At 39.7% G+C, this 25,712-nt stretch overlaps 1 protein-coding gene across 1 annotated transcript; it reads right to left on the bottom strand.

The window, feature by feature from the left end:
• Positions 1-4,829: 4,829 nt before the first annotated feature.
• Positions 4,830-25,296, bottom strand: BCAP29 (B cell receptor associated protein 29). The gene is made up of 8 exons (XM_071552632.1): positions 25,171-25,296; positions 24,844-24,947; positions 21,591-21,691; positions 20,613-20,763; positions 17,095-17,230; positions 14,401-14,512; positions 7,148-7,248; positions 4,830-5,775 (listed from the first exon to the last, which is right to left on the bottom strand). The coding sequence occupies exons 2-8, from the start codon at positions 24,933-24,935 to the stop codon at positions 5,737-5,739; spliced, it is 732 nt and encodes a 243-aa protein (XP_071408733.1). The 5' UTR covers positions 24,936-24,947; positions 25,171-25,296; the 3' UTR covers positions 4,830-5,736.
• Between the last annotated feature and the right edge of the window lie 416 nt (positions 25,297-25,712).

Below are 25,712 nucleotides of genomic sequence, written 5' to 3' on the forward strand. Positions count from 1 at the left end.
TAAACTGTAGAGAAGTTATTTGCTGAAAGTATGTTTTGAAGTGTTAAAACAGTTCGTGTTTTTTATTTCTGCAACTGTCATCCCCTCTGCTGCATTCCAAGGAACGTCAGGGTAAAAGGCTGAACAGCAATGATCTCAGCAATGTTGCATCTATCCTGCAGCAAAGCAGCCAGCTTCCAAGGAATCCCAGTATTTTGTAGAAACATGTAAGCATGGCACTGGAGTAAAGCTGAGTTAACATTTAGAGGTACAAATCTGTGTTTTAAGGAAAGTGACTTAATGTAAACATTACTCAATCCAAAGTCAGAAAGCTTTCAGAGTTTCTCATTAGCAGATAATACTATTGGGAAAAGGAATTAACATTGGAAAACAGAGGAGTAGCTTCATTCAGTTAGACATGTACTAAAGCACATACAAAAAATTGCACTGGCATCAAAACTGAGTAATCTACTAGGTTAGAATCCACTCCAGGTAAGAATGGAGCATCATAAAAAGCAGTTTTGAAATCTAACTTTGAAAAGCTGTTGTGGTAATATCATCTTAGTTCTAAAATTAATACAAAGACAATGATGGCTTCTAGGTTAATCATTAAAGCAAAGAATAGCAAAAACATTTGCAGGAACCCATTGCAGATGCCTTATGCTTAACCAATAAACTCAATTTTCAGGACTGGTTGTGTATTATCTATTATTTTCTCCTAGAATACCCACATAGGATTTTAGAAAAGAATTGGTTGATATCAAGAAGTAGTACTGAACAATAAGGAACACAGGAAGACTACCATCAGAAGAATCTGAATTGACGGTAACATTCCTTGCAAACTTGTTTCCTACAGCATGTATCTGCCTGAGCAGAACTCCAAGCTTCAGCACCTCAATCATGCATCGATGAGACCTCTGCAGGACCACACGTATTGGCAGGACAGAAGTACGCAAGTTTGAGCACAAGAGCTTTCAACAAAAAGATCTGCCTTTCTATAACACAATGTATCTACCAGAATTTGAAAAGACAATTATTTGAGGAAGAGGATTAAGCTTGCAAACCCTAGCTCAGAATGGATCCCATACACAGTGTCCAATCAAACACAACGTCTTTCCAAACTGTGATGTTGCTGACCCCACTCAGAATGCATTCCCTTCCTCTGGAACACTAATCCCTCAAGCTAGAAGGCTCTTCCTTAATTTTTCAACTTTAGTTTTTCTGTTTGGTTGTTGTTTTCTTTTTTATTTTGGGGGGGTTGTTTGGTTACCCCCCCCCCACCTTTAGTTAGCTTGAAATCTGCGTTAGTCTTCTGAATCCTTTTGTTCACCTTATTTTTTGCTACTATTTCCTAATTAGTTCATTTTGTACTTGGTATGAGACAAACAACTTAGGATAGATACAGAGTCTGTTTCCAAGTCTCCTGCTCTTCCCAAGACCTTACCTCTAATGCCTAAGTCATGTCTGGAGAAGAATCAAAGCCTAAGATTTTCTCCTTATTGGCCAAGAATAACAGTTCCTCTCTTCCTTCCTCTCACATTGTCTCTTTTCCGTACCATGTCAAACGTAAAAGGAAAGGAGCAGTTTAGCACCTTCCCACCCAATTTAGTTTCTTCTTCCATAGTTACAGGAATATGCATTTAAACCTAGGTGAGTTATTACACTCTCTTACCAAACACAATTATCACCAAAGCTACTGCCTCTTCTGGCTGTGTTTTCAAAAAGAAGAGTAAACACAGACTACACGACAGTCTCATCTCAGGCTGCAGGATAAAGGGTTTAACTTACAACTATTTAAACTGAGAGTCTTGCAGACATTCTTTTATCACAGCAGTAGCTGGTGTCCAATTTCCAGAAAAGTGAATTGAGATGTTTCCCATTTTCCGTAGGAGCTGGGTTTGGTACCTCCTTACTTCCAAAAGACACTCTAGTGCCAGTGCCTAACTCCCCGTAGCCACTAAACATAGAGGTGGGTTCCCCCTCACTAAGCCCTGGGGCACCCACGTGTGTTTGGGAATCTGAACATCCCAGATGTGGCTCATGCAAACTGAGACCATCTGGGTGGAGTCCAGCAGGGAATCCTTTAGCATATACAGTTCTGGACTGTACAGCCTGCTCCTGCTCCACTCAGCTCTCCTAAAGCTGGAGATGGAATAGCAACATCCTTTCAGGACAGACTTGCCCTTACAGGCAGGTAGTAGACCTGTGTGCCTTTAGACCACAATTACATTTCAGAGAGGACACGAAACCAGAAGGAATACACCCTCACAAATACTCAGTTTTAGAACTATGTATTCAGCTGTCTCACAATTAATGCATACAGCAATAGTCAGCACAGAGTACTGGAGGACTGGCATGACACAACTTGAGTGCTGATTTTCCAACTTATCTGTAAAATTCCTTGTATCAGGTTGCACCAGGACCCAGATTACAGCTGCCAGTGGCATAAGCACTGTCCAAAGACAAGGCAAAATGAGGCTTTCTGTCCCAGAGAGTAAATTCAGGATTTCATGGAACACACAAGAATTGAGGCAGTCATGCAATACTTCTACAACAGCTTCACATTTTGAAAAAGAAATGTTATTTCAATGATGAGAGAAAAGCTGAGCTTTCCACCCTTCACAACAAACTATGAAAGCACAGTGTCTTTTCACTGAGGTTATGTAGCCAGGGACTACTGTGGCAGCAAACACAGGGAGTGTTAATGCAGGGGGACATTTTCAGAAAAGACTATGCACAACTTATGTTATTAAAGAAGATACGTTTGTTGCAAAAATAGAAGAAGGGGAAAAAACTCCTGCCTGGCTACAGGTGCTCTCATTTAGGGAAACACCAAGGCATGCAGCAAGGTCTATTAATATTCAGGTCAGTTCCCTTGCACCCACCATGACCTCACTGCTTTCTTGACTCATCAGAAAAAAAGGGGTTTATGAAAAAAAGATAGTTAAAAAAAGATGGATTCACAACCCTTCAATTTGTTTTGAAAGCTACTATGAGCTAAACCTGTGCAAATATTTTTGGAATACTCTCCTATGCTTCCCCACCCAAGTATGGAAAATGCACATGCCTCTTTCTGTAAAGAGGGGGGAAAAGGCTCCAAAACAACCAATTACTCTGACATTATTCGAAGGGCATTAAATTCTTAATTCTGGAGACATACCCAGAATAAATCAACTGTGCAACATGAGTATAAAAATAATTTTGATTCCATCAGAATTAGTGAAGATTTAGCTTTTTTTCAGCTCTTTCCTACACAACGGGGAGAGTAACCAAAATCTGACCCAACAGTCTGAAAGATCAGGAGTTAAAAGCATGAAAATTTATTTCACTGTCTCCCTGTATATCAAGCATAACTTAAAACATGACCATTGAGAGAACTGTACTTAAAGTTGATTAACCCAGACTCCCACAGGCAATGCAAAAATATTTGCAAGGATTTATCATATACTAGAATTTCCGGACATGCTATTTAGACTTCCCATTTTACAAAAGAAATGGTGTTTTTTCCAAGAAGAGAGTTCTACATAGCAGATATTACAAAATAACTTTAATCTGAGTAGCAAAAGATTATTTTTCTGTGAACAAATCTGGGACTCCATAGAGCTGAGCATGTGATAATGCAACTCAGTGAAGTGTGTGTGACCATCCACAAGTGCCAAAATTATGATGGTCATATCCTACTCTGTGACAGGGAAACCAGACAAATGATACAGGTAATGGGCACGACAGAAGAAATGATGGAGGCAAAATAGGAACTCTGTGTGTTTTATGCAATCTCTGATTAAGGTAATATTCACTGTGCTCTGATATGCAAGGGTTTTTTGTGTTAAGCTGCTATCTGCTCAGTGAGTGTATCCACATCTGCCAAGCAGTCAGAAGGAAACTGTGAGGCTGAGGAGACTGATGTATTAGAGGGCACTGTTTTAAGTACCGTATGTTGAATGCCTGTGGCACACCCGAACATACCCAGCCTCCTCTCAGCTCCTGAGGGAGCAGCACATCCCATCCCGTGCTCCTTCACACTCCAGTTGTGGTCTATAGCAAAAAGCTGTGCAAACCACTCAGACTTCCTTCTCAGTGCATTCACAACTACCCATTTTATATTCCATGTTATTTTTTCTCAGATAAATTTTTAAGGATGAAGAGCACAGTACATGACATCGTTCATTATAAGCTGCTACTTTTCTACCCAATTATTTAGTTGTACTACAGGACAAAATGTTTGAAATTTAATGATAGATAACAGTAAAAATAAGCAAGTAATATTTGCTTTTGTTGGGTGTCTTAAAGTAAGAAACAGATATAAGGTTTTCGGTCTGTTATTAAAATCAGCACTTGCTGCTGTATCTCCAAGGTTTCCAACAGTAGCCTTTGGATTTGACTGAGATAACATTCCACCACAAGTTTAAATATTTCAGAAAGGGGTGGGGAAAAAACCCAAACATGCATTCAACTACATCACCAAAACACATGTGTATGCAGGTATGAAAATCTGTAACTTCCTGAAAGTTTTTATATTAATTAAAAAATCTTGTGTCACAGAACCTCTGAAAACACATTCTGTACTACTTTGGCAAAGATAAAAGTATTTTTAAAAAACATATGCATTCTTACTTAACATGCTGTGTTATTATGCTTTATATGACTTGATAAGCTGTGTTTAAACTCTAAGCTAGACAAATCATGTTCCCAGAGCATTCAAAACTGCCCCTATGAAGGGGTACTGTACTTTCAAGAAGAGTTAAACATCACCAAGCTAGCAGCATATTTTTCCCCTAGTGTATATACCTATTAACTATGATGAGATAGTATGTTGGGAGAGATTTGTAAAGAATAAACCCAGAAACTCATGAAGTTAAACAATCCCTTTAATATAACAAACATATCCAACTTTCAAATATAAACTGGAACCAACTAGCAAATAAGAAACTCAAAACAACTTTCTGAATACCAAAAAGGTCTTATGCAAAACAGTGCACATTTATTTGAGGTATCGTATCCACGAAAACAAAACAAAACAAACCAAACTATCTACATTTAAAAAGATTTTTTACTTAGCAAGGCAGAAGTCAGGTGGAACCTACAGAGTAAACAGATGTAAACAGTGTAAAAATAGAGACTGCTAATACAGCCAACTGAAAACTGAAATAACCCAATATATTAAAGAAAAATAAACCAGAGGCATGCAAAATATTGTTTGTCAAATTACACTCAAATCCATGTGACTAAGTGAAAATCAAAAGCTAGTGAGATGGGTTTAGAAATGCAGTTTTTCCTTTTTTCCTTAAATTGATTGTCATTCAATTTTCCACTGAAGTAGAATGGCTGATGAAAAGCTTTTAGTCTTTTTCAACCCACTGGTAACTGAATTTTAAAGACTCCTAACAGGTGTTGCAAAGGAGGTTTAGATAATTGTGTTTTTATGATATACGATATACAACCTCACTCAAATGCTACATGCAAATGGTGCATGATCGTACCTTATGGGAGAAAAAAGCTCGGAAAACAGTCAGGTTGCTCCAGGTGGATTTTTAAATTTCTCCTCACAAGAGCAGTGACAAACATCATGGTAAATCCAGTAAGCCACCTAACATTTTATTTGCAACATTTTGGCAACCAAGACACATTAGAGGAATCTGAATAGTGACCTGCAATGCATGTGCTTTTCAGAGAAATCAAGTTTTGTTTCAGAACATAACCAGCACAAGGTTTTTCTCATTGAAGCAATTGTACCAATGTCATCCGTCTGAGCTGCACTTACAGGTCTTTTTTATCTTCTGCTTTATTTAAACTTTGCTGAAAAGAGACAGATAAAAAATAATTTAAGTTTGGCAAGATCAGAAACCACTGACTCCAGAAGTCGTATTTTGCCCCTTTGCAGCCACACCTGATTTGCTCATCACACCCCTGTCAAAGTTCCCATCAATGCTACACTTGTGACTTGTGCTTCTGATCCCAGCACAGTCGGGGCTGTGCAGCCCTGGTTCTGCTCCCATCCATGTTACATCTGAACTGTGCAGCAAACTCAGCAGAAAACACGTTCTGCTATCAACCAATTTATCCTTGGGAGCTGCATCCTCTGTGTGCTCAGTACCTTCTGTTCTTTCCATTCAGAGCTAAACACAGAGAATGGTGAGGATGTGTGTTCTAGACCACAAGCCTCTTAGAAATGCAGCAGGACTACTATGGCTCATTACACAGGGAAGCACAACAAGGACAGGCCATGCATGGTGGTCTTGCTCTGAACACACAGATCAGTTGAGCAATCTCTGTAGGAGTGCAGGGTGAGGCTGGGAATCAGTAGGTTGTTTCATATACTACAAGAAAAAATGATTATAACCAGCTCAAATTTGTCTTTTTTTTTTTCTTAATACAGGACCAAACGACTCTTCTTGAAAAGCAGGTCACCATGACTTTAACGTCAATCGTTTATCTTCTGCCAAGACCACCACTTGTAGAAAGGATAACTGTCATTTTTACTGAATTTTGGTTGAGACAGATGTTAGGCATGGAGCACATGAACATGCATCAGACAACTTAAGGAACAGACAGGGCTCCCTGTTCTACCAGAAATAATTACTGTGTATTTTATGGGCATTATAACCAAGAACATATGCAATCTCACTCAAACACCTAATTAAACTTTTGCTTATGTGTTTTGGGTTTTTTAAAATTATTTTGTACTTCAGTTTGAATTTTATAGTAGCCTGGTTTTAGCCTAGGCTGTTTCTTGGGCTTTTTGGGGTTTTTTTACTCTTATGTATCAACAGTATTGCACCATTTATAATCCAGTATTGCAAAAGCATGTTTAAAGAGCAAACAAAATTAAGTTACTTTTATACATTATGTATCTACTCCCCACCCTCACACTACTCCTATCATTTTCTTACAAGATTTCAATTGGATTATCACATGCAAAACCATCTCAATCTTATTTCCCACATAACAACAAATTTAATCTAACATGACCTGAGCTTTGTCACTCAAAGTGCAAAAAAGAAAATAGTAGTAACTTTGCTGTTGAAGTTTAAGGAGTGCTGTCCATTGTAACTTTATGCTGTACTAAAAATTTTGGTAAATTCTCTTGCACAATAAATACCAAACATGTAGAATTTTGGTGGTCCATTTTCAAAACACTGTGCTTGTACAGCAATCCAGAGCCACCTACCTGAAGCCGTTCATATTCTTTCATCAGACGATCATACTCTTTTCTTACACTGTCAGACTGCTTTTTAACTGCAGCCACCTCATCTTTGGCTTTGTGCAAAGCTGTAAAATATCAGAATTGGTATTTTAATTATTACTTGTATTCCTGCAGTTTCTCAGAGCCCTAGATGGGTATTAGGGCTCCACTGCAGTGGACACTCCTTCCTCTAAAAACGGTCAAATTTAAAACACAGCATCACAAAAGTACACAGGAAGAGATGTTCAGGACAGGGAGAGAATGACCTGAGTTCAGGGAGATCAGCACAAGAAACAGGAAGGGTCTGTAAGAATGGTAAGGGCAAGACCAATAAACTGTTGAACGAGGTGTCAAATTAGTGATGAATACAGTGTTCTGTAACATTGTAGGAGACAGTTCTAGAAAAACAAAACTCCACAACTCCAAAATCAAAACTGTCAGCCCTCTTAAAATAAAAAGGGAACTCGAACACTGGGCAAGATTTTCACAAACCAGCTGAGACCATCTACAAAGGGAGAGAATACATTATCATAGGAGCACAGACCCCTCCTTTTCAGCTTATTCTGTATTTTAGCACGCATGATTTAATTGATTAGAAGCATCAGTTTATGGATGAGAAGACAGAAATGGTGGTGGGAGGACAGACAACTGTGAACAGGTTTTTCGTGTGAGAAAAAGTAATTCTTACTCTACTCAATCTCAACACAGTACACTGAGAGCATGGCCATGGTGCAGCACCAAGAGGCCAGGACTCCAAAGGGGCCAATTTACAATGCGAGGTAAATCAGCAAAAAGTGTCATAAAGCCACTACTCCTAAGGTGTTATGTAAGGTCAAGTAAGGTCACTTAGACATTTTCATATTCCTCTGCTATAGCTATCTCAAGTATCATTATACTTCTCTGCTGTACAACACAGGCATACTCTAAAATCTGATTTATTACGCTAAAACAGAGAAACACTGTTGATGACCTAATAAGGCTGGCTCACATGGCCACTTAAAAAAACCAAACAACAAAATCTGACAGAACAAATTAAAAAAAAAAAGCAGATTTCCTTATTCCAAAAATGTGCATCTATCCTTTGACTGTGAACTTGAGACAGAATCTTCTTTCCCAGAGACCTCCAAGACAGTCAAGAATTGCAGCACCTCTAGGAGCCTTTTGCCAAGACAAGGAGCTAGATGTGTTTTTTGGTAAGCACTGGGCTACAAGGAGTCTGGTCTGAACCAGATTTCTCTTTGGGTGCTAGTTCCTGAAACATCAGAAACAAGATTTGAGCACTCTCCTACATGCAGAAAACTCCCTCCCTATTTCTGTTATTTTTAATTAATTTGAATGTATACATGAAAAATAATTCCCATTTCAGAAGTCTGAAAGTGGTTTCTCAGTAATAAGACTTTTTACTTAGCCTGAAATTCTGATTTACTGAAGTTAATAACACTTCCATCTATTGCTTCCAACATAAAATCCCCACCCCTTCTCTTTAAATTCTTTCTTTTATTTCCATGCTCTCACAAAGTTATCCTTTATCCCTTAAGACATTCTTGACAGCATCCATACACATTTTCTAAAGGCTGTGGTATTTGGAATAACTATGATTTCCACATATTTGACAACTCAAACCCCATGGCATTTACTCTTTCTTTGATCTTGTTACTGTTTAAAACATTCAACAGTAAAATTTGGAAATCAATAAAATAGTGACAATTTGACAAACTTCTGAATTTTAAGTTGTAGACAAAAAACCTATGCACACATGGCATCTCACTTCTTCAGAAATCTACTAATTAGAAAGATAAATTTTGCTTTTGTTTGAACATTCTTGCACATATTTATGGTAAAAATTAACGATAACTTATTTCTGAAGAAGTAGTAAGTCAATGTTATTGATCTAATACTGTTTAGTTTTTTACAAGCAGCAGCCCAGTTCTTTAGTTGCAACTAAAAACTACTTTTTCTTTAAAATATGAACAAGAAAGCATCTACAAATCAAGAAAGCAAACAAGTTACTGCATTGTTTTAATGTTTTGACCAAAACAGATGTATGACAGGAATACCTCACCTAACCCTAGAAGAAGAAAAAGCAAGGAACAGATTGTCCTTTCCACCTGTGTTGGCTACGGACAGAGAAACAAAAACATCAACAAACCACTGAATCCAGACTCATTCCTGTTGGGGCCATACAATTAAAAGGAGCATCACATCTTTGACAAGGTGAATTCTTTCTTGCCAAGCAATGGAGCCTGTCCATCCATCACTGCCCACTCTCCTGCCACTGCATGAACGTGGCAGTGCAGATGAGTCGGTCACAAACATGTGTTACTTATCATATGGACTGTATCATATGAACACGGATGCAAAAGAAAACAGAAGATCCTTTGTGTGCACAACACAGTCAGTTATTATTTCTGGCTTCCTTCTGGTCTGTTCCTTTGCCCCACAGGAGACAGAACAGCTGCACTGGCAGCAAGCAAACCCCAACAGCTGACTGTTCAGACCAAGAAAGTGCATGAGCAGGCAGGAGGTGAGGATGCTGCTTCTACATTAATGAAACTAATGAGAGGAATAGTCAGGAAGTCCCAAAACTGGAATCCAGCCTCAGTACTGTGACAGGTAGGCTATCCTTTTTCATTCCTTCTCCTTCCCTTCAAATAAAAATCAACAAAATATTCTTAGGGCAGTGTTTCAATGGAAGACATTTGTGGAGGACTTTATCTCTTTACACTTGTGTCACCTGTGTGACTGGAGGTCCATAAACTAGTGTAACATCTACAGCCTGGGAGAAGTAGAGAACTTGTCCTTCTTCCACCACATTCTCTGTATCCTATTCTGAGATAGACAGTTTACCTCAGATTGCTCTGAATTCGAAGCAGGATGAAGAATAAAACTGCTCCAAAGGAGGTTACCACAGGCCAATAGCTGCAGCATTTCTATGATCTTCTCATTCAACAAGGGTGGAGAACCAAACACTAACACAAAACCAAACAGCAACAAAACCAACCGATGATTCTCTGGGCATTTTCTTGCACAACTACTAGTCCTGGTCTGACTAAATCACTTGACTTATAGTGCTTGCTACTAAGGAAACGATCTGGAACTTACATTAGCATTCTCACAATACAAGCCTACAACCCAAATCATTTGACTAGTTAAAGAGTAAGAAAGAGCCCTCTCTTTTAGGAGTTTTCAAGTTCAGAAAGAACTATTCACATTTAAGAATTTAGGCACTGACGGCACAAAAGATTTGCCAACAAATACACTGTAAGGCTGGGAACAAAACTCCAGTCAAGTAATTCCCTACTAATTCTGAATTCTCTTCATATGATATAATAGATAGAGTTTAAAAAGAGAAGGCAGGGCCAAAAAAAATCATGCACAAATTTGCTTTGAGTACCCTTTGCAAACTCAAGTGAAATTTTGCGACAAAAGGGATATTAAGAGACTCTTCTGATGGCGTAAACAGCCTTGAACAACAAACCCACCCTCGTATATGCAGCGCCATTCCCTCCACTCAACTCCTGCTGCATGTGACTGAGCAATGGCTCCCACCAAGGTTATGATCTCACAGGTAAAAGGTAAGGTTAAGTAAGACAGACTTTGTTTCTAAGTCTTGCTCTGCCATTGGCTTAATAACATGATACAGTGGCCAATTCTTTTAACATGTTTGTTTCTAAAACTGGAGTGTATTAGTGCAGCTTAAATAAGAATAGTTTTCATACATGGCACTAGTCTGCCAGGCAACACAAAGGCCAAGCTGAACTCTGCCTTGCAGCCAGAGTTTTATGAAATGTATTCCCAATGTCTGTATTGTCTAATTATCTTTCCAACACCTAATAATCTTCACATTTAAGTGAGAGCTGTACATCTGCACATGAATATCTTCTAGAACTGTGAACAATTAAGAGCTATTTCCAAACTAGACCTTCACATAAATTACTGCTCTCTTCCTGTCTCCTACAATACTATGCAGCCATGAAACAAAAAACACTCGTGAAATTCTGTACACAAAACAAACCTCAAAGGATGCACGGAAGTTTCATCAGAATTTCCTCCTGCCGCACTGTATGCCTATGACAACAATATATAAACAGAGTTTTTTCAGAAAAAGTTGAACTAAACCTCAAAAGCATCTAAATTACTTCGGTGAGCCAGTACATATTTCACAAAGTGTAATCCTAATGGAAAAGATAAATGGTCTTTGGATTTTGAAATTGACATTTCACACATCAGTATTTCCACAGTGTGGGTTCTGTGAGCAAGAAAAGAAAGTTAATGCCCCAATAGCCCTGTTACTGCCCTCAGCGCAAGGACTGCTGTAAGGACAGCTGCTTTAGGAAACTTCTCTCAGCTCTAACCTCACTGTCAATTGTAGATAATTTGGTTTGTTGTAGCTTTCTGGATAGTTTTCAAAAACATACAAATGAAACAATATCCTTTCCCTTTTCCTCTTCTTTCCCCAGGAAATTCCTATAGGTCCAAGACCAGCAGCCATACTGAGAGCCTTTAATTATTTGAATCAAGATTTTCCATCATATACAAGTTTATCAATACATTACCATCTCAAAGGTTTCTAAACAGTCATGTTATTACATGTCTAGGTATGCTAATAATGGATTTAGGCTCTGAAAGTGCTAACCCCACTGCTGGGTGCTTATAAAGCCCTGACAACAATATGTGGGTCTGCAATAAAGGACAGAGGAACTAGTCCTCTTTCCTTCATTTCTGAAATAAAGAAAAAAAAAGGCATCAAGAGGAATAGGAAAGTCAAGTCTGAAAAGAAAACAAATTTGGCTGGTATCTTTGTCATTCACTTCTAACCTTTCCTCAGATTTTTGTAATTTCACCACTCAGTCTTCATATTGTATTTTCAAAGCACAGGAGGTGGAAAAATGTCTTAACTTAGGATCTCACTTAGAGCTGATTGGGAAAAAATTGACTGTGTTTCCTGTAAAAACTGAAGAACTAGAGATTAATCTCCTGAAAATCTGCAATAATCTCTGTTTACCCTACAATTTCAGTCAGAATTTCATAAAGAGGAGACATACATGGTATTTCCTCTGCCAGTTGTAAATACTGAGTCAACAGGCTTACATTTAGGACTCCTGGGTACCACTCTGTGTTAGTCCACCTTTCAACACATGGGGCCCACTATAAACTAATGTATCACTATGCATCAGTAGCTTAACAAATGTCCCAGACCAGAGTCACAGATATTTGAAAGTGTCTTGTGAAAAAAGATTATACTTGTTTTTTCTTCCAAGTAGCAAATAAAACCCCAAATACAAAATGCCAACCACACAAGAACAAAATTCAAATTTATGACTCTTACTGATACTACAGCTGAAAAATAAGCACGAAAAAAGAAAAATTCCAAAATCAAATCCAGTAAAGTTTACATTTCTATATGGGTCTTGCCTTGTTTCCTGGATAACACCCTTTACACTCTTCACTCCCCCCCACAATTTTATGGACTGGACTTTGTGGACACAAAGAAAAGGTTACTTTAGTCATGTGAGCTCAGTAGCATGAAAATACAGTAGTCTAGAAGAGGTAAAACCAGCTTTTCAATCTCAACTTTCATTTTGTGTAATGCATTGCTCACACTTACTGAGCATGAAACTCAGCAGTGACCTGTTCAGTTGCAGGAATTTCAAAAGAAAACAGTAAATCTGATTCACTTTCTCTAACACTCCATAGAAACCTGTGTCTGCAGATTTGGGTATTATCAAGTACTTTAAGCCTTCAGGCTACCAGTTTGCTCAAAACTGTGTATAAAAAAGCTCCAAGGAGTGAGACGGACATACCTTAACACCACCCAGCTGCTGATGGCAATTCCCGTACCTCCCACAGGGGTTTTGGCAATGAGGGGGATGGCATCAGGAGAAGGGCTGTAAATATTTTCCTATTCTTTCCTAAGAAAGACTCTCTCCCCCACTTCTGCCCTAACAAAAGATTCAAGCATGCCTTAATTTATACATTTTTTGGATGAACAACAGCTCACAGGGAGAATGCAGCTGAAGCAGCATGAGGTAAATCTATTTATCCCTTAGCTTTCCCTAGCATTCCTGACTGGAAAGCTTACATTATATTAATGTAACATACCACCAGTTAGTTTAAATAAAACATATGCATTTAAATTTCGCATTGATCCTGTCACTTCAAAGGTAGTTTCCCCCCCCCCCTTCAAGAAAACAGCAGGAGAGGGAAAACTCACCATCAAACCTGCCTGAGAATGTGAACTAATGAGACTCTCAATTTAAAGACTGCTGTTGCTTCAAGCCCAACTGAAAACAGCTGTTCTACAGTGCTTTTTTGAATTCCCAGTGAAAAAGGGCAATGAAAAAGGATTAGTGAAGTGTTTGCTGTTATTCTTACAGCTTTGTAGCAGTGCCATGCAGTATGAAAGCAGGGCTATGTTTTGATGACAACATGCTATCTGGTACCACGAAAATCTGTATTTTGTTACATTCTGAACATCTGATTAATGTTTACAAGATCGCAGGCAGTGTTATCTTAAAAACACTGATCTCAGGTGAACAGGTGTTCACAAGCATCACACACCTTGATAGATCCCAGTTAGACAGAACCAAACAGGTAAAATCTGCTTCTATCTCAATTTGGGTTGCCTATAAAGCAGTTTTGACAACTTAAACCTTAAACACGGAAGCTGCTAACCAAAGCATTATGTTACAAATGGCAAGGTATGTTTCCTTGTAGACAAAAAAATATAAAAAAAAGCTAACACCTTAACACCTCTGCTGCAGAACACACAAAATTCAGAAGACTAGCCAAGGATATTTCTGCTATCTGACAGAAACCCTATGTTACAGTAAAAACCCTCAACCACATACTTTGCCATTTTATACGGGGACAGGGGTATGACATGAAACATCAAACTGGTAGAAGTAACCAACTTGCAGTTGCCTCCATATCCTGGTTATGTCACTGATGAAGGCAAGTCAACATCACTTAAATATATCCATTCAATTTGTTAATAATTACAATTTAGCTAAGGTGTTCCAATTAAACTGTACACATGTCATAATGGAAACACTGACTAAAATAGAGGGATGGCAGTGATATGTTTTGCCAGTTCCTCGTCAAATGTAAAGAAATCTCATGCCACGTGCTTCAGAAACAGATGAAATTAGTTAATGCTACACTGAGAATACATTTTTGATGTTCAGTCTTAAAACCACCTTTTTCTTAATTGCAAAGAAGTCCATACTAATACTTACCAGTTGATGTCTTCTGTAGTTCTTCTTTCAAATGTTCAACTTCCTTCTTCAACTTTTCCTGAGTTGCTTCCGTTGACTCTTTCTTTTTACCACTTCCTTTTCCACTCAAGGTCTATTAAAAACAACAGTTGCTACAATTAATTTTATTTTCACTAGTTTGAAATTAATGCAAAACACCCAAAGAATGTCAACTTTGATCGCTCAAAGCAATAGGTTTTATCAAGTGTCAACATGATACAAGCAGATACTCAGTCATTCTAGAAAAAAATCCACCTGAATTAAAAAAACTAAACAAACTCCATGTTTTACATAGATAGTAATGGCATACTTGTAATAGAATGGCATTATCTCCAGTGGAAGAGTACTTTGTATGTCTGCTTTGAATGTACAACTTTCATTTAGGTTATAAATGAATTTTTCAGAAGGTACGTGCTGGGACTGTCAGTGACAGAACACTGCCATGTTTATGTGCAACCGGTTCTAATAATTTATTGTGATTTCTCTCCTTGTAGGTTTGCAGCTACTTCTTCAATCTTCAGAGTATCTCAATAGCCAGATTTGATTTCCAGTGAAATTCAAGCACAAAAACTAGGCAAGGAGCCCTGTAAGCACCAGGCACAAGAGCAATATATTCCTTGAACTTTAAAAATATTGGCACTACTATACTTATGCATGCTATTAAAACATAAGATTAGATCCCTTAATTAGACCCTTTGCTCATAAAGCCTCTACTGCCCAACCACACATCATCTCTGTTATGAAAATGGCAAAAAAGTAGTAAATGCTTAATGGAAAAAAGAAAAGTGAAAAACTGAGATACTGTTAGATAAATCTGTAACACCAGAGTTTACCCATGACAGGTGGGAGCAAAGGGAAAAGACTACTTTAGGAAGAAGGAAAAGAACTGTTTATATAAACAGTTCTTTTTCTTCATTTTTAAACAATCCAAGGAAAAGAGGTGAAGAAAAGTTCCCCAAAGATATTTAATCAAGAGCGGAGATTACACTGGACTGTTGGTAAGAAAACAATAGCCAACTATGTCCTTTACTTTGTGCTCACCTCTTTCTATTAATATGCAAACAGCTATTTCTGTAAACTCTCATCTTAAGTCCTGTGCTCCAGGGAACCTCTGAGCAGCAGACAGTGCAGACCTTGCACAGCAGAGCAAACTTACAGCATTAATACTTGCAGCCAGTGCCCTCTATGCAATTGCTCTCACCTCTCTGATGCCAGAATGAAGCGTGCTTGTAAATAAACACAAATGCAAGCCAGTGGATGAGAGAAACCTAAGTCATAGTGTGTCTATAAAGGTAAGATATACCAATTCTGAACACTCTGCATATCTGTCAGAAGGGAGATCCAGCCACAGATCTTCCTGTACCTGTGGTTACCAGTGTTTTTGCAAACCATGCAATCACACACACAAATAGAAACAGACAGGAATACAGTTTCCAGTTTCTGGCTATTGCTTACAGGCGGCTATGAGAATGTGTTGCTAAGGGAATGTGAAAACAGAACAAAAAAGAGGACTTTTGGCCAAATCCCAACAGGACAGAGAACGAAAAAAAAGTACTAGTAAGCAGTAAAGGGACAAATTCCATGGCTGACAGAGGGAGTCTGGATCATTTTGACAAAACACCAAATCCCAACATTTTGGAATCATTTCATACTTGGGAAACAACTAACACACCCTAATGATCCTTCTTTTACAACACTTTTCAAACAATTGGATTTCTTTTACATCCCTTCTAGTACTTTTTGTCCAGAGTTTGTTCTCTTTGTCTGAAGATTTATGATGAAAAAATTACAGTGCTGGTAACCACAGACACTGCATTACACAAACCTGAAGGAAACCTGTACACACCTGCAGTGAATTTTATTTTGACAACATGCGAGACTGAAGAATGCTCTAAAAGTCTCCTTACACCAGATATTTGCACTCTATGGTTCAGTCTCTTTAAAGAGAAGTCAAACTAATCAAGAAAAGATTTAATATATTTATCTTGATTATCTTTGATTACTTCCCTTCCTGCATACATCTGTGTATTGAACCACAACAGAAAAATGATAGCTTAATTTTATCCATTCTTCTCCTAAGAATAACATCTCTTTGATCCACTGGTGTTCTTTCAAGTGAGAAATTTTTGCACTCATTAATACTATGGCAGTGATCTACTAAGCAAGGAAAATATCGGGAAACTGGCTGACACACCATAAAAAGATACAAAATAGAGTAACTACAAAAGACCATTTTTACAAGTTAGAGAAGGTATGTTTCAAGACTGGAGAAAATCCTATTGAGAAGAAGAAGCCAGCATGAGAACAGCTGTATTGTAGGCTTTGGAGGCTTTTTCATCCTGGACTGCTACAGCCTTGACCTAAACAGCCACTGTTCAGGATAAAAAGAATAAAATTAGTGTCTCAATCTACTTTGTTATGATTAAATTCAGAGAGATAATTTAAGAATCTCTTAGTCCTTTGATGAAATTTGTACTGGAAAGACAGAACTTTATTTATTTGGATTACTTCAGTTTCCTCTGTTAGCAAGATGCTACTGCAATTTGATACCAGTGTTCTGAATAATATATTGTAAGAACATTGTTCTTCCTTTTTCCACCAGAGGGAAAAAATGAACAAATATTATTCAGTAGCAAATCATCCCCAGAAAAAATAACTAAAGAAGCTCAAAGATACCTCCTGCAGCCTTTCATTCTCGGCCATATATTTTTTGGCTGCTTCAGTAGCATCATTTACTTGAGTTTCCAGAGCTGCATGAGATGTCATCTCTTTTGCCAACTGAGTAAGAAGGGTGATGGTACGTCTCAATACACTGGTGAAGAAACACAGTGAACAGAACTGTAATTCACAGCACAAATTTAAAAAGAAAAAAAAAGGTAAAACCGAAACCAAACCAAAACAGCCAGAAAACCAAAACAACTCCTTTTCTCTCACTGTATTAGATGTAAAAACAAAACCGGAAGAGAACTGGTTAAGCACCTGAAACATGCAGGTTGACTGGTGACAACCGTGAAAGAAAAACACTCTGATTTTTCCTTGATGCAGAACCTCCCTCCGCCTCAATACCCACAGTCACTAAGAGTTCAGAGACCTGCTTGCTTAAAGACTGAATTACTCTTATGTGACCCAGTGTTTTAAAACAGGATGGGTCTCCAAATTCAAGATGTGTTATGGTAAGGAGTTTAGTGCCAAAAAAAAAAGAATCCCCTAACTTTATAAAAGGTCTTACAAGAATAAAATCAGCAATGTGAGCATATTAATCTTCAAAGTATTCTGTCAATGCAGTTAAATCAAGAGCACTCATACAGCACCTCAAATCTAAGTTTGCAAATATCTCCCTTAATTTGATCTAGTGATTGCCTCTTTGCACAACTACTTTCATTATTCATCTTGGAGTCTTTCAAAGCAGTATGTTGCTGAATCAAGCCAAAGGAACACTGAATTAAATTAATGCCTGTAATAAAACTATGCAGCTGGTCTTCAAAGAAATTTGAAAATCTAAGTAACTGGCTTTTTCATAACTAAAAGAATATTAGTAGACTTTTTGAAGGTAAGCCACCCCTGAACCTCAGCTTTTTATTTAAAGCTCATTTTCTTACTTTTTTGGGGTTAATAAGAGAGTTAAGGTCCCCATGTCACTACTTTTCCAAGGCTTGCCATGTTTTACTATTGCTTATTGATTTATAGAGAAGTCATTAAAACAGCAAAACAGAATCACAGAATCATGTAGGTTGAAAGGGGCTTTCAGAGGTCATCCTGCCCAATGTAGGGACAGGTAGCAGCACTTTTCTGTAAGTCGGAACATCTCAGGTCCCTGGCCTGTTACCTCTTGTCATTCCTGTGTGGATCCATAGAGATGAGCTCACTCCACCTTTTCTCCAAGCTACTACTAGACAGACATAGAAACCAATAGGATCTTTCCCTTCAAAGAGTCTTCTTTTCTGGCTGAAAGCCAAGCACCCTCATCCTCTCCTCAGAGGTCTCCATGGGTCATCACAGCAAGGACACATGTCACCCCAGGATGACACAAACCTGTATGTGCTCACGCTAATTATGTACTCCCCAGCTGTGCCTGCCAGTGGGGCTGATGTTACATTCCCCACTGACTCTCTTAGACGGCTCAGAGAACTGGGAGGACAAACAGCAGAACTTAACAGTAAGAAACTACACAACCTAAGGTTAGTAATGAGATACTCAATGCCTCACTCTTTTCCAAATACTTTGTCATTTGGTCCCCTGTCCCACCGAGCAATGGGCTCACGTTTCCCTGAGCTTTCTCCTTTAATCTTCAGCCCTTTTCATCCCTCTCTGGTTCCACATGGGGTAAGAGAGGGCCAGACAAGCCTTTGTAGTCTCTCCACATCTCCCAAGACATGAAGTAACACTGGCAGATGGGAGTCTGTCCTACTCAAGGGACAGTCCCCGGTGACTATGACCCTTCTCTTTTCTATGCAGTTTGCAGATGAGGGCTCAGCTGGACCCAATACCTCCAATGACAGGAGGTCACTTTCCTCATCTGTACCCAATGTTCCACAATTGCTGAGCCACAGATGAAGAGCTTTCCTTGTCTTGTCAGATGTGACAAGCTTCCAGCCACCTCCATTTTGTAAATCTCCATCTGCCACTCTCCTGGAATCTTCCTACTGGCTGATGTGCTAAAAATAACTAAAACTAATCAAAAGGACGAACTAGGGGCATCGAAATGCCCATTCACATCTAGATGTGGTCTGAACTTGGCTGGGTGATGGTAGTAGCAGGGCAGAATAAGACAACCCAAGGAACACTTTCCCCACCTTCTCTGACAGATATTTTGCCTGTTTAGTGGGTAAGTAAAATAGCTCTATTATGAAAAGTCCTTTCATCTAGCCACTACTGTAGAAGTACTTATTTCTTCTGAATTTTGGTGAAAGGCCAATAGCACAAAAAATGCTTCAGGAAAACCTCTTAAACAGCAGAACTTTTATGCACAATAAAACCTACTGGGGCCACTTGAAAAGTTTTCTTCCTTGAAAGCTGAGTGGGAGTAGGATCCTGGGGGACCAGCTTCCAAATCTTGTGTAGGACACAATCCAGCTACTCCTCTTGGACCACAGATCAAAAACATATTTGGCATATTTACTCAACCTTTCTAAAGGAAGGCAAAGAACATGATGCATTCCTATCACTATTGTGCAAGGCTAGAACCACTTTTGTTTTTTCTAACATTTTCCTGCTCAAGTTTTGTATTATTTTTTCCTTGACACTTCTTTAAGTTCAGTGCTCCTCTACGAGCTGCAGAAATGGCCATACATCACTCTAAGGGGAAGAAGGCTGTCAGAAGTCTCTGTGATTTTCTTGTTCTGTGTTCCTCTTGCATATCTAGGCAATGTCAAGCAGCTCACTGAAGGAACTTGGAAGAGGAGCAACATTCTTTGTCTAGTCACCACAAAAATGTATAAAGAGGAAATTATCTGACCAACATGTCTGTTTCCATTAATTTACATTATCTGTGTCCAATGAACTTGGTGCTCCCTGCCCACTGTTGAGATCTACAGGTTGTTATGGCTACTGATTCACTTGGCTGCTACTGCTGGGCAGTAAAGAACTGTCCTTTCCTTTACCCTGTTTTATTAGCTGTATTTAAACATCCTGAAAGGGTTATCAGGCTTAAGATCATAACACCATAGCAGGCAAGTTACCACAAAGTGCTTGATCTGAAATACATTAGAAATTTTCCTTGAAAGGTGGAATATTATCCTACAGTTCTTAACTTTGAGCTTGAGAAGTAGCAGTTAGGCTCAAGTTTTGCTTCCTAACACAGCAGGATGTAATAACACCAGTTTGCAAGATATTAACATTATTTTAATAGTATTTTAGTCTCTGAAGGTTTTTTTAATTTCAGTTTTCCATGTTCAAAGCAAAGGGTGTAATTTTAAAGAAGGAAATGAGTAATCCTTGAAGAAACTTCTGCAAAATACTTGTTTTCTCCAGGATTCAAAATGTTTCTTTCCATGTGTCACTCATACATCCTTCCAATCTTCAAATATTTTTAAGGTATTATTTTTCCTGACTTTAGTTGCCTCATATCCAACCTGGTCACACTTAATTCTTTAATCTCTTGAAATTGGCCTTCTGATCTTCACTTTATGATTACTTGGTGCAATAGTTCCTGTAATAAACGTACTACATAGATATTAGAAAAATGTTATACTTACAGCCAAAGAAATAAGGAAAAACCTGAGAGATAGAGGTTTCTTTGCGATCGGAAGAGTTTCATCTGAATGTGATCAAAGGCACTGCTATTGACATTTGCAGCCTTTTCATTCACGTGAACGGATGAGTATTTCCTGACTTCTCTAACAGCATCTGCAAATGAAAACAGCCCATTCTTATTCACATCTGTTCTGGTCCTTTTGTAATATTAAGAATATAGTATTGCAGTCTGACCTGACATTTTTATATATGTACTGCATCTGTGTATTTCCCTCTGCAGAAAATAAAACTATGCATTTTTTCTTTCTATTTCAAGCAGCTTGGAATTAAATAGCACGTTCATTCTAAGGTGCTGGGAACACTTCTATCCATGGAGTACTACTACTATCCTTGAAATACAGGAGAACTATTTTAACTACTGGAATACAAGAGATGCTTACCACACACAGCAGTCAAGACAGACATGAAATTAAATCAGTCAGGCATATGGTCACCATTCAAGCTCCAGGATCATTAAAGCCTTACTCCTACTTCATAGACCTTAGGATCTACTCATAACAAAGGCAGCCAACAGCTGTTTTGTATCTGTGCTAAAGTAGTCAAATAGCCCAGCGTTTCGATACATTATTCTGGTCTTCTATTTCAGCAACAACCAAGGGAAAGAGTGCCATCTACTGCACAATGCACAGCTCAGCCAAATTCCTGTGTACAAGAAGTTCATTCACCTCGTGAGACAGTGAAACTAAGCAGCGGGCCAGACCGAGCCCCATCTCTGCTCCTCATTCACCACTATATTACTATTGCATGTGGATCCCCAATGTAGATGCAGTATAAGCCCTCTTCTCTTTCATTCCTTCGTATAACTTTTTGATAAATTAGCTGATTTACATTAGGCTTGAATCCTTTCAATTAATTTACTGATATGAACTCCATGTACCAGGTTATTTTCCCCATTTCTTAAGAAATTATTGAACACTTACCAAGAAATAAGACGATCAGTAAAACTATTATTGTAAGGAACATCTTGTTCCAAAATACTGCCATTTTGCTCCATAGGGGAATCATAAAAATCTTCTGCCATCTGTAAAATAATATTGTGTTATTCAAAAATAATTAAGCACTAAAAGAAGAGCATAACAACCTCATAGAAGAGAACCTTGTTACTGATAAGAGACTTGTGTAAGACCTCTAAACAGCTGCTGTAATTACAATATAATTTAGGTGTACACTAACTTTTCCAACAATCCCACTTGCTTGTTTCATTTTTTTATTTGTTGTCAATACAGGCAAAGACAGTTGGTTCAACTTGCAAACTTCTTGCGTGATGGCAGGTACTCCACAGACATGCTTTATTTCAGCTTTTACTTTGTCTAGGATTAGTTTGTGTTCAGTCCTGACTACAATAAACTAGGTGGAATAAAGATTGTAAAATCCATTCCACCATTTCTGTTTCTATCTATTCACACCCCTTGGTGCCAAATAAAATAAAAAGCTTCCACAAATTAGGATCATCTCTACCATCCTTCTTCAGAAGGCTTACCTTTCACACTGATGAATGTGCGCACTTATGAGGTACAAGGACTGTTACAGCATCCTAACTTGCAATGACAACAAAAGGACAAGTCTTACATTTATATTCTGTCAGGGGCTAAAATCCCTTTCCCTAGCATAAATTTGCTGAGTACAGAACTTCAGAGGCCCAACAGCAGTGAAGACAATTATTATGAATTTTTAAAAACAATCATCTATTTGATATTCCTGCATGGAGGGCTCTGGAGGAATTCACACTCGTAGCACAAATGAAGAACATCTGATGTGCTCAAATGAATGGCAACAAGTGATAACAGAGCACATACTTGTCCTTTGATGCAGGTTGGAATCAGTGCCACTGCACAAATGAAATAATACCTAGTCACACCATTAGGGATGTAATACAGACATGCTATTCACTGTCTGATTATATGAGGTAAGATTTCCCACTTTTGTTAAGACTACATACATTTCCCAGAGACTGTTAAAATCGGCCCTCTAACATAGCAGTTTCCAACCAAAATAGAACTTAAATTAGACTGTAGCATCATCTCCTATGGTTCTTTCTGGTTCTCCACCAGAAAGGATTAAAATGTTTTAACACTGTGCATACAAAAAGTTCATTTTGATGTTGTAGCATAATCTGAGTTCTTTATAGCAGACAGTCACAGTCTGTATCAAACAAAAAGCTTACTTCAAGCTACAACTCAAACAAAGCCAACTTGTTAACTCTTCAAACGTGCAGTTCTCAAAGCTCCACACTAACCTCCACTTAAGAGTGATGCTGAGGTATGACCTTAGATCAGCTACACCGCCAGGTTATAATCAGGCTAAAAATTAGACTTCTTTACTGCTAAGTCTTCTCGTGTTCTGTTTGCACACTTACTTTTCCTCAACAAGTATTGACATTCACATTTACTAATGCTCCATTTCCCTTTAGTGACAAAAAAATCACATAAATACCATCCTTCCAAACTGTAACACCGGCCATCACTGTAGATGTACTACACTTAGTAGAACAGATCTGTCTTTTTTGCATACTTGCATTTTTACACTGTCAATTTACTTGTTCCCCAGGAACTTACAAGCTTGTTAGCGAATTTGAAAAAATTATCAAACAAAAAAGTGCAGGCACAAAAGAGACAAAGTATCTCTTTGAAGACTGAGAAGTGAATAAATCAAACTTTAAAGAATGGCAGTTGCACACCTCCAGTAACCAGGCATGCTTTACTGCCCTGACAGAACCAGCACTCAGGCCACCAAGATGTGAAAGGCAGACCCGCTGCCCTTGGTTCAAGCCCTGTGAGCTTCACAAGTGCAACACATTTCAATATTCCCAAAGTACTCTGCTTGTGTCATCAGCCTGCAGAAATTCTTGCAGCAAGTTTCCTCACATAAACCGTTAATATTCTGATGATTACGATTGCCATAATACTTTCCCCCTTCTTACAGTTGCACTTTGGATTAGAAAACATAAAGTATGAGAACTCAATAATCTGTGCTGAAATGCTGAACTCCCCACAAGCCAACTTGTAAAAACAGGAAGTTAAATTAGATTTTTAGGACAGTTTCAACTTCTGGATTTGGTATCAGCTGTAGAGAAGCCAGTCATTTTCAAGCCTCTCCTGCACGTTTAAGTAGTTATATTCAGATTCTCCACACAGCGGGTTTTATTCTTTAAGATATTACAGTAAAAGCTGCATTCTTCATTCTAAATACATCTAAAGATGCAGAAAGCAAACATTTTTACAAAACACTGAGACAGCAACATTTTTCTTTGAGAAAGCTTTTAGGTTTCATCCTACTGGATTTTGAGGTGGTTGGTGCAGTATTTTGTGGTTTCTGGCTTTTTTTTTTTTAAATCCCAATATTCTGAAAATATAAGTCTGCTTCTCCTGCCTCTTGTAGAGAAGCCAGCTTGCTTTATTTCCTATAAAGAAATATTACCAAATTTGAAGATCTACTTACAAGAAACAATCTTAAGACAATGCTGTAGAAAGGCCTTTGTAGAGAGTCAGAGCAATGAGCATGTTTTGCTTCTTTCCCTTACCACGTGCATTTATCTTACAAGAATTTACTGTTTCCCTAATGTTTGTGTTGTGTTCCAGAACTATTATAATTTTGTTCATCTACATATAAGGCTATAGAGGCCTTTATTTCAGTAGTCCTGAACTTTTTGCATCAAACTGAAGTTGTTTAAACAAGTATCACAAATTTCTTGCAGCCCTTACACACGCTCTCTGCAGCTTGCTTTGATTACCTGAGTCTCTTATCTACCCAGCACCCACAATGCCCAGTGTACACCAAAATATAAAGTTGTTTCTCACAAATTTAACAAATAACTGCCGAAAAAACCGCATCCTCCTCTCATTTATTACTGCCAGATGCCTTCCTTTATCCTGGATACCCCATAATCCAGGGAGAAGCCGCTCCACCTGCTGCAGCAAAGCAGGAGGGCTCATCTGGACACCCGGACCGCTGTTCGGATGAATCAGCACTGCGCAGAAAACATACAGCTCCTTAAAGAGGCTTGCGATTTTTGCAACTCCTGATGCTCCAGTCCCAAACGGCATTCCTTCAGCTTTGTTTACAACTAATTAAAGACGTAGCAAAGCTCCGTGTTTATAGAAACGGAGGTGTAAAGTAAACCCAAGCCGGTGAGCAGCCCGAGCGGGGCTGCCCAGTGCGCCGCAGCGCTCCTACCTCAGCGGGGAGATGAACGGCAGGCACAGCACCAGAATGACCGCGATCTCGCCGTACAAGAAACCGGCCACTGCCGTCCACTGGAAAGTCATGGTCCCTGCGGCCTGCGGGCGAAGAGGAGGCTCAGACTTCCCCTCCCGAACCATCCCCGGGGCGGGGCCGCGGTGGCCCGGCGGGCAGAGCAGAGCAGAGCAAGGCCGGACCGGGCCGGGCCGCCGACAGAGTCCCCGCAGGCCCGAGGGTCCCTCCCGCCGCCGCCACCTCCCCCGCCCGCCCGAGGACCCTCGGGGCCGCCCGTCCCCCCACCCTCCCGGCCTGCCTCCGAACCTTCTGGGCGCCCGGAGCTGATGGCGGCGGAGAGGGGAGAGGGGCCGCCGGGCCGGGGCTGGGGAGGCGCGGGCCGGTATGTCCCGCCGGCACTGCGGGGGCGGGCGCGGGGCCGCCTCCGCCCTGCCCGGGAGCTGCGGGGCGGGACGGCGCTGAGTGACACTGCGGGGGCGGCGCGGAGCTCAGCCGGCCCGGCCGGGGAGAGAGAGGTGCGGCAGGGAGGGCTGTGGTGCCCTCCAGCCCTGCCACACCGGAGAGGGGATGGCGTCGCGCTGCCCCTGCCCCTGTCCCTATCCCTGTCCCTGTCCCTGTCCCTATCCCTATCCCTGTCCCTGCTCCGGCCCCGGCCCCTACCCCTACCCCTGCTCCTGTCCCTGTCCCTGCCCCTGCCTCTGCCCCTGCCCCTGCTCCGGTCTCTGCTCCTGCTCCTGTCCCGGCCCCGGCCCCTGCCCCTGCCCCTGCCCTGGCTGTGCCCCTGCTCTGCCCCGGCCCCTGTCCTGTCCCGGCCCCTGCCCCTGCCGCGCTCACTCCCGGCCCGGCCC

The sequence above is a fragment of the Pithys albifrons genome, chromosome 3 (assembly GCF_047495875.1).
Source record: "Pithys albifrons albifrons isolate INPA30051 chromosome 3, PitAlb_v1, whole genome shotgun sequence".
In the NCBI taxonomy this organism is placed as follows: Eukaryota; Metazoa; Chordata; class Aves; order Passeriformes; family Thamnophilidae; genus Pithys; species Pithys albifrons.

Coding starts and splice junctions, on each gene's coding strand:
- BCAP29 (XM_071552632.1), bottom strand. CDS start 24,935: ATGACTTTCCAGTGGACGGCAGTGGCCGGTTTCTTGTACGGCGAGATC. Junction 21,692..24,843: donor CCGTTCATCTCCCCGCTGAG/GTAGGAGCGCTG, acceptor ATTATTTTACAG/ATGGCAGAAGATTTTTATGA. Junction 17,231..20,612: donor TTTTCCTTATTTCTTTGGCT/GTAAGTATAACA, acceptor TTTCTTCACCAG/TGTATTGAGACGTACCATCA.